The 16,268-nt window shown below is 34.0% G+C and overlaps 2 protein-coding genes across 3 annotated transcripts; both read right to left on the reverse strand.

The window, feature by feature from the left end:
• Positions 1 to 3,644: 3,644 nt before the first annotated feature.
• LOC115953297 (CASP-like protein 2D1) lies at positions 3,645 to 5,514 on the reverse strand. The gene is made up of 3 exons (XM_031070898.1): positions 4,931 to 5,514; positions 4,732 to 4,843; positions 3,645 to 4,000 (listed from the first exon to the last, which is right to left on the reverse strand). Exons 1-3 carry the CDS (start codon positions 5,116 to 5,118, stop codon positions 3,737 to 3,739), a joined length of 564 nt encoding a protein of 187 aa, XP_030926758.1. The 5' UTR covers positions 5,119 to 5,514; the 3' UTR covers positions 3,645 to 3,736.
• A 1,945-nt stretch (positions 5,515 to 7,459) lies between these two features.
• Positions 7,460 to 14,743, reverse strand: LOC115953171 (probable beta-1,3-galactosyltransferase 2). Of its 2 annotated transcripts, none has more exons than XM_031070705.1 (11): positions 14,299 to 14,743; positions 13,216 to 13,312; positions 12,916 to 12,977; positions 12,623 to 12,834; positions 12,463 to 12,526; positions 10,389 to 10,461; positions 10,145 to 10,265; positions 9,595 to 9,682; positions 9,391 to 9,516; positions 9,185 to 9,294; positions 7,460 to 7,985 (listed from the first exon to the last, which is right to left on the reverse strand). In XM_031070705.1, exons 1-11 carry the CDS (start codon positions 14,409 to 14,411, stop codon positions 7,837 to 7,839), a joined length of 1,215 nt encoding a protein of 404 aa, XP_030926565.1. In that variant the 5' UTR covers positions 14,412 to 14,743; the 3' UTR covers positions 7,460 to 7,836. The 2 variants fall into 2 exon arrangements, with proteins under 2 accessions (XP_030926565.1, XP_030926564.1); XM_031070704.1 differs by having other exon boundaries at positions 12,916 to 12,980.
• Between the last annotated feature and the right edge of the window lie 1,525 nt (positions 14,744 to 16,268).

The raw sequence follows: 16,268 nt of genomic DNA on the forward strand, positions 1-16,268 counted from the left end.
GATGTTCTAGGAGTTTCTAGAAATTTCTAGAGACAAGAGGGTTAGTGTTGATTTCTAACAAAGTAATCAGATTCGCTTGAAGAAACCCAGCAATAGCTCTCACTCAATTGCTTCACTAGCAGCAGAGTACCTTGCTAAGTTTAAAGCAATCCAACGTCCTGCACCACCAACGCATTCTGCTCCCTCTTCAACTCGGTCTTGGTGGTAACGTCCATTGCATGGTGTTGTGAAGATTAACTGTGATGGAGCCATTTTTGCTGACAAGAATAAATTGGACATTAGGGTAGTGACCCGAGACAACCTTGGCTCGGTATTGGGTTCACTCTCTAAGCAATTACCTCAGGCCTATACCCCATTGGAGATTGAGGCAATGGCAGCAGTAACAACCTTACAATTTGCCTCGGACCTGGGCTTTACTTGTGCTGTCCTTGAATCTGATTCACAAGTCTTGGTGAATGTCCTCTACAATGACATTTTCTTCTTGTCTTTGAACGGTTTGTTAATTGAGGACATTAGATTTAATGCTAGGTTTTTTAATCAATTACATTACTCTCTTGTTAAGAGAGAAGGTAATATGGTTGCTTATAATTTAGATCGACATGCTTTATGTATTTCATATTTTGTTGTGTGGATGGAGGATGTTCCACCACCTTTACTTCCTGTTACCCTAGTTGATAATGGTAGGTTTTCATAATAAAATAAGTTACGTTCCCCCTCATAAAAAAAAAAAAAAAGAAGTTTTGTAACTCAACAGACACCTTCTAGCATTTTAAACAAAGATGTTTAGGGTATAAATTGTCTCTCCTCAACTATCAAATTATTAAAAAAAAAAGGTTAATTTGATTTGATCCAACCTGTGACCTAATTTGATGATCAAATAATCGAGCAAGTTTGCTACAGCTTTGTGCTTTCAAAAATAAAAATAAGATGGATTTATAATAAAATATATAAAATTTAATGGGGCTTGGTAATCTAAAATAGTTATAAGGTTTGAGCTTCGAAAAATATTGATTGTTGTTAATTGATAAAGCCAATTTTGAACAACTCAGGCTCGGTTTTTTTATTTTTTATTTTTTTTGGGGGGGGGGGGGGGGGAAGGGGGGAACTTGTTTATGTTAGTTTATTTAGCCAACAAGCCAAGCTTAAGCCTAAATTTAGACTCAGCTATTAAACAAGTCAATCTCAAATATAATAACATGTTTGTGAACAAAATCACGAGCATGGGGCTCGATTTAAGAGTGCATATATAAATATATATATATATATATATATATATATATATAATATTATTTGTTTATATGAATACATCATATTTGTCAAAATTTAGATCCTTCCCACAAAAACTATCTAGATTGGTGTAGAATCTTTCATGGGTGGGATTTGCATGGGATCGTGATCCTGGAAGATAGTATGCAAGATCCTACAATTCTATTCTACAGAATCCTTACAATCTTAACATAGAATCAATTTGGGTTGGTGTAGAATTGTTCATGTAACCTCTTAGTATTAGAATAAACATCCATTAATATTATTACATTTTTTTTTTTTGTAATTATGTCTATATATGGTGAGATTAGGATTGTCTACCCATATTAATCAAGTTGTAATGGGTTTTGAAGGGCTTGACATTTCTCATTATCTTAATACAACTGAAGTGTCTACAAAATCTTTGTGACTAGGGTGATATATATATTTTTTTTTGTAGCCAATGAAAAATTTACTAATTTGGAACTTTATATATATGAGAGAGAGAGAGAGAGAGAGAGAGAGAGAGAGAGAGAGAGAGAACGGGGGTAGGTGTGTACCTATAGAGGAAGAGGAGTTGCTGTTTTGCTGGGGGTTTTTAGGGAATTTTATTTTTTATTTTTATTAGGCTTAAGGAATAGCTATCACAGTTATATTGGTAAGGAGTAAATATTCTTTATCTTAAAGAATAACTATTCCTAAGGAAGAACTATTCACTGTAATAAAAATATAACCAAACAATTGTATGGTTGTTTGTATGAAATAACTATTCCATTACATGGGCTATTACAAATCTTTAGATTTATAAAAGTATATTATTTTTTGATAATTATATTATATATATGTCCACATGTGAGCATATAATATTATATATACTCAAATCAAGTTCTATACTTACTAGCTTGCATGCCAATATGTACAAACTTGACTTCTTATTTAATAATTAAATGAGTGTAACTCTTTCCCACTACTTAAAACGCCACTTTACTACTACAAGAGTTAGACCATTTTGTGATGGTACTTTGGATTAAGTAATGTGTTTGAACTTGGTGATAGAGTATAATTAAGTTGTATGTGTGTGTGTTTAGCAGTTAGTTTGTTTCTTAAAAAAAAAAAAAAAAAAATCTAAACTTAGACTTTGTTTTAATTTGTTTATTAAATAAACAAATATAAATAAAAAATTTCCCAAGTTAAATTTGAATGATTCATAAATTACTATATTATTTTATGACTTTTGTTATTGAGTGCATTAACTGCATTCACATATCCAATAAGAATGAATCCCACTATATTGAAAAGTAATAAAAACAAATAAATAAATGCTTCTTGAAGTGATTGATGTGCACCTACACCTAAGATACTGGTCAATTATAATAAAAAATTCAACTCTAACCACTATCATTAGGCACTTATATTTTGATCATTAGAAGGTTAGGTTTTTGTCTAATACTTCCATAGATTGGATGGAATGGCCAACCAAACCCTTCCAAACTTGGCTATGACGCGCCATTATCCTCTCACTAGTGTGTCACACCATTTACACATTTTTTGGACAGGTGTGCCCTGTAAAAACATAATTGACCCCCAAAAAAAAGAAAAAAAAAAGTAGGAAATTAGAAAGAGGCAAAAGATGGTGCTTTTTGGTGCGGTAGGTGAGATAGGCCACGTAAAAGGTCCCCCAAAGCGTTTTGAGTCCTCTGAGTTCTGAAGCAAACCCCTTCAACCTTTTTCTTGTCTTTTTAACAAGGTGGTTTGTTTTTGGGTTGGGTTCAATCCATGTACTTCTTTCTTTCCTTGTCTCAAGCCACAAGCCCACAAACAGAAAGTGACTGAGAGCTGAATAAAATTTTCCTTTTCTCTCTCTCTCTCTCTCTCTCTCTCTCTTTGTGACACATTTAACTTTGAGTAATATAAACACATTTTTTTTATAACTTATTATGGTAATAAATTACTATTAGAACAATATGACTCATACCACTTTTGTTATATATCAATTTCATCAAATCAACCTAACAATTACGAAAAAAGAATGAATTATGAAACTTTTGTTGTTCAACTTTTGGTGAAGTGATCGTAGCAGTGAGTTCCGCGCATTTGAGTTCCTAAGTTTTTAAGTTTTAACACACTCATCAATTGACACAGAGCGAATGAGAGTTATTATTATTATCATTTGGTCAAATAGATACCCTGCATGAATTTGTTTCTCTGCAAACTATTTTTGGTTTTAAAAACCAGTACAGTTTAAGAATTACTTTTACTCCTGATTTCCGTTTTTACAAGTTTTAGGGGTTTTTATTAGACCGGATTGGTGCTTGGATCCCGTGAATCGGCTAGTTCGGTCCAGTTTTTAAAACTAAACTATTACAAACACAATAATTTCTTCAGCCACACGAGATCAGTTTGGCATTCTTTCTAAATAATTCCATTAAAAAGAAACATGTATATTTTTATTTGAAATCCAACTGTAAGAGCAACTGGTGCATAAGAGTGTTTAAGCTCTTTCTTCTTCCACTTCTTTAGAAGGAAGGGAAGGAGGCTCAAACATGCTAAAAGCTCTATAAGCTGAGATTACGGCTAAAACAATGAAGCAGAAAAGGGCCAAGGCATGGAAAACAAAGGCTAGCTTCATTTTATTGCAAAACTTTCCATAGGAACTACAGGCTTCACTCCATGTAATTTCCTTATCACCATTGTACGCCAAGTACAGTATCTCCAACACTGCTGCTGCGGATGTGACCATGAAGTAAGCCACAAGCTGCACCAAAGAAGAAAGAAAGCTGTTAAAATTTGCATCAATCAGGACCATGTGGTTGGTGGGCTGTACACTAGAATATCAGAACCAAATCTTGAGCTAAAGCTTGATGACAAAGAAAGGGTTAAAGAAAAAAGGAAAGAAAAGGATGTCTCACTACATGTTTAGAGGGGGATTACAAATTTAAGCTATGTGGTTTGGTCCTATCAGATCACAAACTCGTAACTATTTGCATTTGAGCTCTTAAAGTTTGAACTAAATTAAACTCAGTGGGATTTCGTTCAAAGACCCATTAAATATTTCTTTTTAATCTAAACTTTAAGGGATCAAGATTCAAAATATAGCAATTAAATTTAAAGTTGTAGGACTAATTTGTGATAAGACCAACTCAAAAGGGGCTAGAATTGAAAATTTGTCCACAAAATGCAAAATCTGTTAATTTAGATGAAATCTAAACTTTAAGGGATCAAATGTAACAAATTGAAAGTTTGTAAACTAAATTATGATAAGAACAAATCATACTCACTAAATTTTAATTTTCAATATTGAAATCTTTTGGAGAAGCTAAAGGAATAAAATTCAGATCTTCAGGTCTATAGTAGAAGTCTAAGAATCATTCTTGAGATCAATTCCTTTTCCAAACTCCACCAATCATTCTTCCAGAAAATTCATGAAATGTTTTAAATTATATATGTAGGAATAAAGAAATTCCATGAAGGTAGCGGAAATAAAACCTGGTCAGTGACAAAGAAGAGCCAAGCTTTCTTCACTAAGCATCTGACCCATAAAGAAATAGCAGCAATAAAAGCGTAACCACCACAAATAGCACTGATGTAAACCATGTACCTATAAAAAGATACTCAAATCATAAACTTGGAACAAAGAAAATATATTAATAAATCCTAAGAACATTTATATGAAAGTATTCCTTACTTGAGGCCCATAAGATTGGAGAACTCTACTTTCCCATAGGTGGTATTATCCTGCTGGTTTGTCACAGTTAGCCATATGGTTGCAGCACTTAAAGGAATCACAGAGACCCTAAGAGAACAATCAAGGAATTTGAGCATTGGGAGGTAGCTGATGGAGTCGGGTTCATTGGTATCAAGATTTGTTCTCATTCTTCAATAATGAAATGCTCACTTCGCTTTTAGCACTAACAAGAAGTCAAGAACTGAGGTTCAAAAAGAAGGAAAGGAGAGATAAGGATGTTGCAAAACTGAAATGTGGTGGTGGTGATAAATATAATCTTCTTATGACTTATGACATGAAAGGGGAACGCTTGAAAGAATTGGAGTGATGTATCATCTGGAGCTTCTCTAGTGGGAAGAGTGAGAAGTAGTGGACTTGGCTTTTTCAGTCAAGGCATGATGGTATTAGGTTTTTGGAGTCATCTCCAGTACAAACGCATGATTGATTCCACATGTTTTCAAGACTTGCTTTTTAGCATTTCTATGGCTTTACATTTTTAGCTTCCCATGTCTAAGATTCGGCCATGTGTTAGTGTGTTTTTGCTTTTGAGGTGGGTGTCTAGAGCTTCTAAGCTTTGTTTGGATTAGGATAAAAAAAATATGGGTTATGCAAACAAGTGACCTTAGAGTATTAGTTAACAATATATTTTAAGAAAGTTTTTATATTACTTTTGTGCGCGCCTGAAATGAAACTGTTGGACTCAACCTCACTTGGGCTCACAATTTATTTATAAAGTGGGCTTCAGGATTTCCTACTTTGGGTCGTTCTCGGCACAGAGGCTCAAAGTAATATTCCTCATCTCTTCCTAAATGACTGTTTTTTTTTTCTCTTTTTTCTGAACCCCTCCTTCTTCCCCAACTTCTTCTATTTATAGTTTCAAGTTAGTGGGGAGATCATGATTACTGCCATTAATAGTGCAATTGAAGGTCCAATATTATTTATTATAAGTAGATGTTTAGGTGAGGGTGGAATGTAACGATTATGGCCTTGGAACTTGGTTTCAACTTAGGTGAATTTGCTCAGTAGTGATGTTCCCCCAGCATCCTATGGTACGCTCGGACAAGGTTTCACTGATTGTTCGGGAAGTTTTATGCCGAGCATAGTTCAGGAATCGAGGCCCAAAACTCGTACTTTTTGAAGGCAGTTTCAAGAAGAGCTTAGGGCGATGGGGCCGTGCCATTGGGCCTGAGCCCAGGGCCTATCTGGGTCTTGGGATCTCGGTGCCGTACAACTTTTGTTAGAAATGAAAATAGCTGTTAAAATATTAATTTTTTTTTCCCATAAAATTTTCTTTAAATGGATTGTTAATCAATACCTTAAGGACATTTGCTAGCATTTTCCAAAAAATATTTAGCCTTTTCTCATGTGTTTTAGTTAGGAGGATGGAAGAATGGAGAGATGAAAAACTCATTTGTTTTGGTTAATAAGACAATTGAGATGATAGAAATGTATTTAGTATAAATTTACTTTCGTGTCCCTAATCTATAAAAAAAATAAAATTAGTTAAGAAAAAAATAATGCTAGTATTTCAAAAATAAAAAAGAGGGAAAAAATGCCATACACAAGTGAGGGGAGACAGGTAGATGAGTAAATTTCTTGTCAAGCCCCCTTTTCTACCCCCCACATTTTCTCCCTAAGAAAACAAGATCACCATGAATGATGGACTTAGGAAGAAAACTCCTTAAACTCTACCAAAATCTCTCAAGTTTTCTTTTCCTAATCAAACAAGCCAAAAAAACCATTTCCAACACCAACCCCCAACCCCCTTAGTGTATGTTAATTGATACCATGCAAGTGGAATTATTGATTCAAATTTTTGGTTTTGGATAGTGATCCCTAGTCGGGGAATTTAGAGCTCTTCTGCTATCCAAATTCAAAAGTATTTTAACAAGCCTTGATCTCAAAAATTTGAACTTCAGCCCATGCCATTAATTCATGCACTGTTCACTTTAATTCACATGTTGAAATTTGGGTATTTTTAGTGAAGACCTACCAACTGAGGGTCCATTTGGATTAAGAGGAGAAGGATAGGGAGTGAAGTAGAATAGAGTAGAATTAATTAAAAATAAGCTAATATTGAGCTAAATCTACACAACTTCCCCTCTCCGCTCATTTGATCCAAATGGACCATAAATATATTAATATGATCAGATGAAAAAGAAAAGGAAAAGAACTATAGAGGAAATTCATCTATAGACATGAATTTATTACGTCAGTCCAGCAAAGCTGCCTGTAATACACCTACTGCAACTTTCACATTTAAAGGTTTAACAAGATAAGACAGTTGCTGACTTTGGTGCAATCAAAAAGTGTGGTTAGCTTAGGACTCCAATTCTCTGATTTGGGTCATATGATATGGTCAGCTTACCAGACAAGCAATCACTAGTGATTGCTTGGTGAAGCTTCAGCATCAAGGAAAGAGAAATCTTAACATAGAATATTCATTATCATGTTACTTGCAATCATGAATAGGGGATAAAAGCTATCAAAAGTTCAACCAAAAAAACCACTAATTAATTTAGCAAAATAGGCAGCTGATGCTAACTCAACTAGATACTTATTATGTCTACATGAGCCATCGCAAACTTACACTATGGCTCTCCAAGCAATTAAAGAATGATGAATTACAATCTCTTTAGATTTGCTGTTGGGTCTCTCTCCTATTCTAAAATGGAGTAGAACCCCCAGAAAAAGAAACCAACCCTCTCTCTCTCTCTCTCTCTCTCTCTCTCTTTGCTTCCTTCTCTTACATCTCTGTCCATCTGATTTACATCTTCATGTAACAAACATTATCTGTACCATACATTTCTAAGCCAAACCCATGCCATGCATTTGCTTCCTCCTGAGTTTGGAAGAATTGATATTTGTCAAAACTCTGCGCTCCACAAAGCATTCTCGCCTTCTCCACACCGCCGGTGAACCTCCTTGATCCTCTCAGCAGACTTGCAGATCCCACTGCAGCTCCAATCAAATGATGCAACACAGACGTTGCCTGCCTGAGCCTTCCACTCACAATCTGTGGTAACAATTGGCAACAAGAATCTTTAAGTTACACATTATTTCCTCACAATAACTATCCCAGCATCATATCAGCATTTTTTATATCATGCACACACAAGCAAAGCATGTCATACACAAATACACACACCAACCAACAACAAGGTGATCAAAGCCTGATATTTTTAACAGTAGAAGCTCCATAGAGCTTAATACAGTCTTTTCACAACTGTGTTATTGTACAGAAAATCAGAACCTGGAAGGTCTTAACCCAAAAATCATATGACAAAGAATACTACCCATCAAGCAAGAAATGAACTTTGATTATAATAAGTGCTCAAACCTTAAATCGGAGGATCCAAAAGCAAGGATCCCATAGTAAACCTGATATATGAAGCGAGAAGAAACTCTTATTTTTGTTTAGTTTTATTTAATTTTGAAAGTCAATTGTATTTTATTGTTTAATTAGATTTTTATTTTAGGTCTTATTAGTTTTTTTTTAATAAGTTATTTTTAGGTCTTATTAGATAATTATATTAATTCCCAGGTTGTTTTTGTCATTCAATTATTGAGATTTCCCAAATCAATTAGAATTAGGATTTCCTAGTAAACCAGAACTAGGGTTTAGTTTTAGTATTCTATATAAGTGTGTTGTAATCATATGAAAAAGGGCTAATAGTTTGATAGATTAATAAAATAGCAATCAACACTCCCATATAGCAACTATATCAGGCTTATAGTGTATTTTTCCTCTTAATCACATGAAGAGATGCCTGGGTACTACAGTTTGTGATTTTTTCCAATATTGTGGGTCTCTTTGGAGCGTGTGACAACTAGTATGTTGACGTGCCAGACTTGTTGTAGTGACATGTAAGGGGTTTATCCCAACGATGGTATGCCACATAATTGTGCAAACCATGCTGCCCACTTCTAACCAGGAAAGCATCAACTATTGTGTATTCAGTGGCAATTATAATAAACCTCACTGTACATGATGTGAAAAAAAGCGTCAGTAAATTATCAGCAACTACAAAAGTAAAAGACAACAATAGAGCTGATAAGTAAATGGTCTTGATTACCTCAATTTATTTCTGAACTAAACAAAAATAATTGTTGCAGAAAAATGATTAATAATACCAAAGACATGCACACACGTGTGATGTGCATGTGCACACACACTGTTAAAGATTTAACAGATGCATAAGTTTAAGAAATTACCAGGTGGTGTACCGCAACATAATCTTCGGTCATCAATATGCTCTGCATCCAATCCAATGAACCATGAACCCAAGGAAACATCCTCATTTGCATACTTGTGTAGCACGTGCCTAGATGATTACCATTCCAAGAGAACAAGTCAGGATAGATAACTTTTGGGCAAAAACATTAGCTACTTTCTTTTGCAATAAGACATGGGAACTTACTGGTTGATTGAAATATAAGTAGCCAAATCTTTTGAAATAGCATATAACTGCCCTGTAGCATGACGAAAATACTTGTTTCCTTCCTCACCAAATTTCCAATACTCAGGTTCGTGGTATCTCACTCCCCTGTTGATTGAAACCATATGAAAAAGTGTTATAATTTTAATTGTTGACCTATATGAACAAACATCAAGACTGGCTTACTTTTGAGCAAGGACTGGACCAGATTTCATGCATCCAATATACAACCTGGGCTTTGACCGATGTCTTGCTAAAGTTGCTCCAAGTGTTGCTGCAAAAATATGATTAAATGTAAGAAAACATGGACAAAGACAAAAGTACATGGCCACTGGAACATAATCAAGCCCATAAGGACAGCAACAAACTTAAATTTTCAATTGCGTAGGAAAAAAAATTAAGACTGTTAATTCTGCAACAACTGCTCCCGCTCCCCCCTCCCCTCTTTTGTTTGGTAATTTATAGCCATGAAAAGACGTTACTTTACATCACATTATTGTCATACTTTAAGAGACTGCTAGGCTTTGATGTCCAAACTTGAATCTTTAGGGCTACTTTTTACTGATACAAACTATATAAAGAAACTTTGATTTGCAGAATTACATGATTATTTTCCTTTTCTCTTTAAGACATTCAGAAATAGAGAGAGAGGGGGTGAAAAAAAACAAAACCTAAGTGCCTCATACTTCTAAATGTATTGTAACAGACAAGGTTGGCTTTTACATCTCATCATTACCTATATTTACATGTACATCATCATCAACTTTGACATAGAAATCTGCATCCCACAAAGCAACAGCAGTGGCAAAGTATATCTTCGTCTTGGCTGACAATTCAAGATAACCCTCAACATGGTCCTGCTCCCATGAAATTTATAAAGATAACAGTATATAGTTAGCTCTTTCCTAAGGTCAACATAGACTGAAACCAGATTTAGTTCAACAGGGATAGTTGAAAACGGAGAAAGAGAAAAGCACTACCAGTCTCAACAAGTCACCATGCTTTTTGTCCTCAGCTTCTACTGCTCTATCAAGGATACCACCAGATGTAGCACTAGCAACAGAATAGGTAACGGGATAAAGAATTAAATCAAACTCCATCCATTAAAATAACAAGAGTTTTCAAATTAAGGGTATTGTATATAAATCAATATAAATGTAAATAATAGGAGACACAACATGTGAGAATATGTGCTTATACAACCATTGGCGTGATTGAGGATTGTTAGAAATGAGATATTCAATATAAGTAATAATCAATGAAATATACATTTATCTACTTTGAACACATAGGCTGTCTCTTTGTTTTTTTTTTTTTTTTTTTGGGGGGGGGGGGGGGGGGGTGACTGCATGCACGCAAACAGACACAGACACACAGATATATGCACATAAACAGATATAATGACCAATGACACTAATGTTGGAGCCAGAATATCTGGACCAGATATTAAGGACTACAATAGGGATAACTTGTTAAAATATATTTATGCAGTGATAATAAATATATGTCTAGGTTGGTGTATCTTTGGTTTTGTTGTTTCAAGTCACTCCTTATTATGGTCTAGAAAAAGGAGAATCAGGCTAGGCTCCCAAAAACAAATGGTTTACTAAAGTGTTTTCTCCCCTTGACTGATACAGTACATTATCTTATTCCTGCATCAAGCTTAAGCTATCGGTCTATGGCACTAACATAATTTTGAGAAGCATATGGATTCTACGTCAAGCAGTAAAGCGTGGGGTGAAATTGGCTTAGGTCTTAGGTTCAATCTTGCAAGGCCTTAGGTTTTCACACAAAAAATTGCTCTTTCTCATGTAAATCTTAATGCTTTCCCATGTTTTATTGACATCTAGGTAAGCATCTTATTTTCTTAAGTGCTTAAAATATCCAAAACAGGACAGTATCGAGATCACTAGATCTGATAAAATTTTGCATTGATAATTAATGACAAAGTTTAGCTACAAAATTGGTTGTAACTTAAGGCTATAATCTTACTCAATATCTTTTTATTGGAGGTGAATTTTGACAAATCTACCATTGGATGACATATTTTTCTTATATTCTCCATGCTTGCAAAATTTCTAGAAAATTAAAGATTAATAGCTATGTTATCAATAAATTGTTTAAATTGCAAGTGTTTGTAATTTAAAATTATGCATAAAATATAAGCTTATAGATCATATAGTAAATAATATCCGATTGACATAAAATTTGACATGTGTATTAAGAGCGTAAAGAACATGCAATTTAACGTTTAAATTTTCAAAACATATAGTAATGTTTATTTTATTGAGTAAGGTTGTAGTCTAATGCTACAACCAATTTTGTAAATAAACTTTGTCCGATAATTAATTACATTTAATATATCACTCAGAAATTGAAAGCATATGATTTTCAGAATTAGATAACAAAATCGGAAACTACTTGTCAAAAAAAAAAAAAAAAAAAAACAAAATCGGAAACATTTATTGTTGTTGTCCTTTAAACCTCCATTACTGCCCAACCAAATTGCCTTCCTTTGGATCTCATCATTCTAGAAACAACTTTCCTTATGTGGTGATCTCAATTGATAATGCTTCCTTGCTTGATTTAACCACCAAAGGACAGTCAGTATGCTATACCAAAATTTGGGCTTATTCAGGTCCTATGTGAAGTTGTAGTTGTTAACTTGTATAAAAAGAATTTTTTTTTACTAGACTTAACTACTAGCAAATATCAGTGATCCCCAGATGATGTGTGAATATTTGATAGATTCTTGAATAAACTTAATCAAAGAAATAAGTTCCATAATCTTTTTCTTTTTTTGATAGATAAGATAAGATTTCATTAAAAAAGACTACTGCATGGAAAAGAGCATGACGTAGCCAAGAAAGTGCAGTAAAGACTCAAAACTATGTATAAGTTCCATAATCTTCTTGATAGAAAGACCATAAATGTCATGGATTTAATCTCTCCCCACCCCCCCCCCCCCACAAAAAAAAAAAAAGGAAAAGAAAAAAAGATGCCAAAATAAAGAGTAGAGCAAAATCCAGGTTTACAATCATACAAAGTACCCACCTGTGACCTATTACAAATCGAATTACAATTCCCTTCTCTTCCTCAAGCTTCTTTCTTTTATCACCTGATTTTCATATTATAAAGGAAGTCAGAATTGATCAAATTCAATCCAAAATAAGAAAAACAAAATCTAATAAATGTGGGCAACCAATACATATACCTTGAGGCATCCAAGTAGCACGAACTGAATCTCTACGCTTACGGCTGCTAAAAGCAGTATTGATGCCTACAACCATCAAGTATTTTCTTTTCCTACTTGATCCAGAAATATTAAGATCTTCTGATATGGGAGAACCATTAAGTATAGACACCTGTGCAGCTCTGGCAGCAGCTAATTCCATCTCCAAATTTGAAATTGTTTTATCCAAATTTCTGCATTATGAATGCAGCCACAAGAATAAATTTTCAGCAGTTCATAGAAAACTAGATGTACCAATTTTTAAAATTACTCACTGTATAGCATTGTGAGTCCTTGAAACTTCCCCTAGAATGTCCTTGGATTCATGCTTCACATCCTTCTAATGAAAACCAAAATTGATCAACATGTTAATACGCCAATAAAACTTTTGGTGAATGTGATAAAAAGATAATAAAAAAAAAAATACTAGTAAAAAAATACCAGTAAAGACATAGTTATAAAATCAGCACCAAGAGAGAGAGAGAGAGAGAGACATAGTTATGATTGTTTATTTATCAGGACGTCAGTAGATGGTAATGGCAAAGTTTTCAAACTATTCGGACAACTATACTCACATTTGTTGGAACACAACCCTCTGAAATTAACTTTAGCTTTTCATCTTCAACACTTGTTGTCCTTGATATACCTTTAACTTCAGGCACCATCCACATTCTGTAACCACAATATCTTAATTAGTATTAGATGCATATAAAAAATAAACTCCAAAGTAGAATGTATAAACTCTGTCACTTCCATTAACATGTATTCAATAGGTAACAAAGTTTGTTAAGAAAGTATAGTGATTAAATTTTGAAAGTTGAGCAGATAGACAACAGTAGAGGATGATGTGAACCCAATCAAGATCATTACAAGTTATACTAATTAGTGCATAAAAATCAAAATGATGTGCTTCATCAACCTCAACTCAGTTCTTGTAATATGCATCTAAGCAGAAACCTACATCCTAAGTTCTACATTATGGAGGACAAACCAATCAGCTTGTCATTTGGACCAAATGAGCTGCCAAAAGGAGATAAATGTATACCAGACTAAAGCCATAAGTGACAAAAGAACACCAAAGAGGCATTGACTACTAAGCATAGAGACATCATGTAAAGGTGACAACCAGAGCTGGTTCGATCATGGTTTGCCCCAATTACAAATATAAAGCAAGTGAGAAGACGATAGCAGAATATTAGCACCCAAATATCATTGGAACAAAACTTGAACCAACCCTCATTGATGGTTGCAATATCTGAATTTCAAGCACTGGCAATGGCAATTAACAAATAAGACTTAAATTAATTGGATTTCAACATTAAATTCAGATCCATCCCATACCAATAACTAGAATGGACACCACAACAAAAGAAAAATCCATGGAACAAGCATAATGTTCCATTTGAACCTTTTCAAATCACTGTCCAGCATTATCACTACATCAAATTATCTAGTAAATGCAGAAACAGTCAATCACCCCATCAAGATTCTTTACAAACTATTACCCCAAAAAATAATAATAATAATAATGCATGTTATTCTAAAGATCCACCAAAGGTCCAAAACCCATCACCAGAAACCCCAAAAAAATTCAATATTTTGAAAATTTGGAGATAAACACAGTTATCAGGAGGTCAATAAAATAAGGAAAACTATACCTATCAGAGAAGAGCATCCCAGCACAGAAGCACCCAATACAAAGCAGCAGAGTCCATTTCCTAGACACCACACTCTTCGAAGCTGTCTCCACTCCTCTACCCTTCCAAGCCATTGTGCTCTTCTTCTTCTTCTTTCACTCCCAATCAAAAAAATATCTAAATTAAACCAAAACCCATTTCAAATTCCAAGTCAACTTACCCAGTTGACCCTTATTCAGATCAAAAGCAACCACCTTTCCTTCACAAAATCACAGCTTTATTAGACACACAACTCAGCACTTTCTCTCTCTCTTGTGTATTTTCTTGGATTTTGAGCTGTGTCGGTCGGTCTGTCTGTCTGTCGGGTAGTCTGTACGTCTCTCTCAATTGTAGTTGCAGAGAAGGTGAGGAGTAGAAGGCACAACAACAACTGTGGCGTTGAATATAGCTAGCTACTGTTGTTAATTTTTGTATTGTAGTATATTGTAAATTACTTTTTTATTTTGCTGAGTATATTAAATTACTTTTTTTTTGAGAATCAAGTATATTAAATTACTTAACGAACCCTTTAATATAGTATTAAAATGCACTATCTATATTCTATACTAGTCTATAGTTATACACACAATTTTCCTAACCTCTTTGTACCTTTACCGGTTTTCTTACGATATCATTAACTATTTTTGTATTGATTTTTTGTGTCCTTCGTGGGTTCGGTTCAAGAGGGCACGCTGCTAGAGAGCTAGATCCTTCAAAATTGATGTCTGTAGTTTGTACAATTGTACTCTCTCAAATTGTTCTCTCTCACCAATCATCCATTTTCATGCCTAATGATATAATGACAATGTGTCATTACTAGCTATCTAAAGTTTATTGACTCTTTCTTTTTCTAGAAGTGATATCTATGTTATATTGAAGAGTTTACTATATTTTTGTATATGCACAAAGTTTTTTTTTAGGGTGATTCTAAAAAAGAAGTTATTTTGACAGTAAGGTTTTTTAATTTTTTTTGGTAGTTGAATAAAACAAATTGATGTTCCCCTTTTAAAAAAAATCCATTTATGTCAATCAGTAGAACTCATTTTTACCTTTCATCTAAGAAACATAAAAATAAAAAATGTGGCCTATCAAACCCTAATTGGTAAATAATTCAATAATTATCATTTATTTTATTTATTTATTGATAATTCTATTGTTACAATGTGATTAAGAAATTTAAACCCTAAACATCTCTATTAGAAATACTATGATATGCTAGTTGAGTTACATGACTCTTAGCTCATTTATTTTATTTTGGAGTATGAAAAAGTTGATTGCACAAGCTCAATTAATTGTAACTTTAATTTTTTACAGCTAACGTCCGTTTTATGCTAATTGAACAATTTGAAGCCCAATTATTTAAGTGATTAAGTAATTGACATTACCATGCATGTGGATGGACAAATAATAAAGCACAACCACATAAATAAAACACCCACAAAACGCTGTAGTGTTTACAAAGAGAAAAATCCAAGTAGCAAGTGGAAAACCTCTCTATATTGTCTCGTCACCAAAACAATCCATTAGGGAAAATAGTTGCAGTACATTTCACATACAAGCCCTCTAAGCTATGAAATAAGAATATACTTAAGCCCTACCAGCTCCTACTCTAAACTAACTCCTTCAAGTCCTTTTTCTCCTCTAGTCACCATATTCGGAATTGAGCTCCAATTGCAAACTCCAAGTCTCCTTGGTTGTTATGTGATTGCTCCAATGCTTCCAAAACTCCAATCAAGACAAAATCTCTAAAAGATGCTTTATGTGTGACGGGTTTTATCTCTCCTTTCTTGAATTTGACAATTGTGAGAGGGAGAAGGTAAAGAGATTGAAGAGGGTTTAGCCTCTAGCCTTTATGGGTTCTTCTAGCTCTTTAGATGGGAATTGGGTATGGAATTTCATGAGAAATGGGATCATTTATAGTGAGGTGAAAGGCAGGTACAAATGCAATAGAG

Source organism: Quercus lobata, chromosome 7 (genome assembly GCF_001633185.2).
Source record: "Quercus lobata isolate SW786 chromosome 7, ValleyOak3.0 Primary Assembly, whole genome shotgun sequence".
In the NCBI taxonomy this organism is placed as follows: domain Eukaryota; kingdom Viridiplantae; phylum Streptophyta; class Magnoliopsida; order Fagales; family Fagaceae; genus Quercus; species Quercus lobata.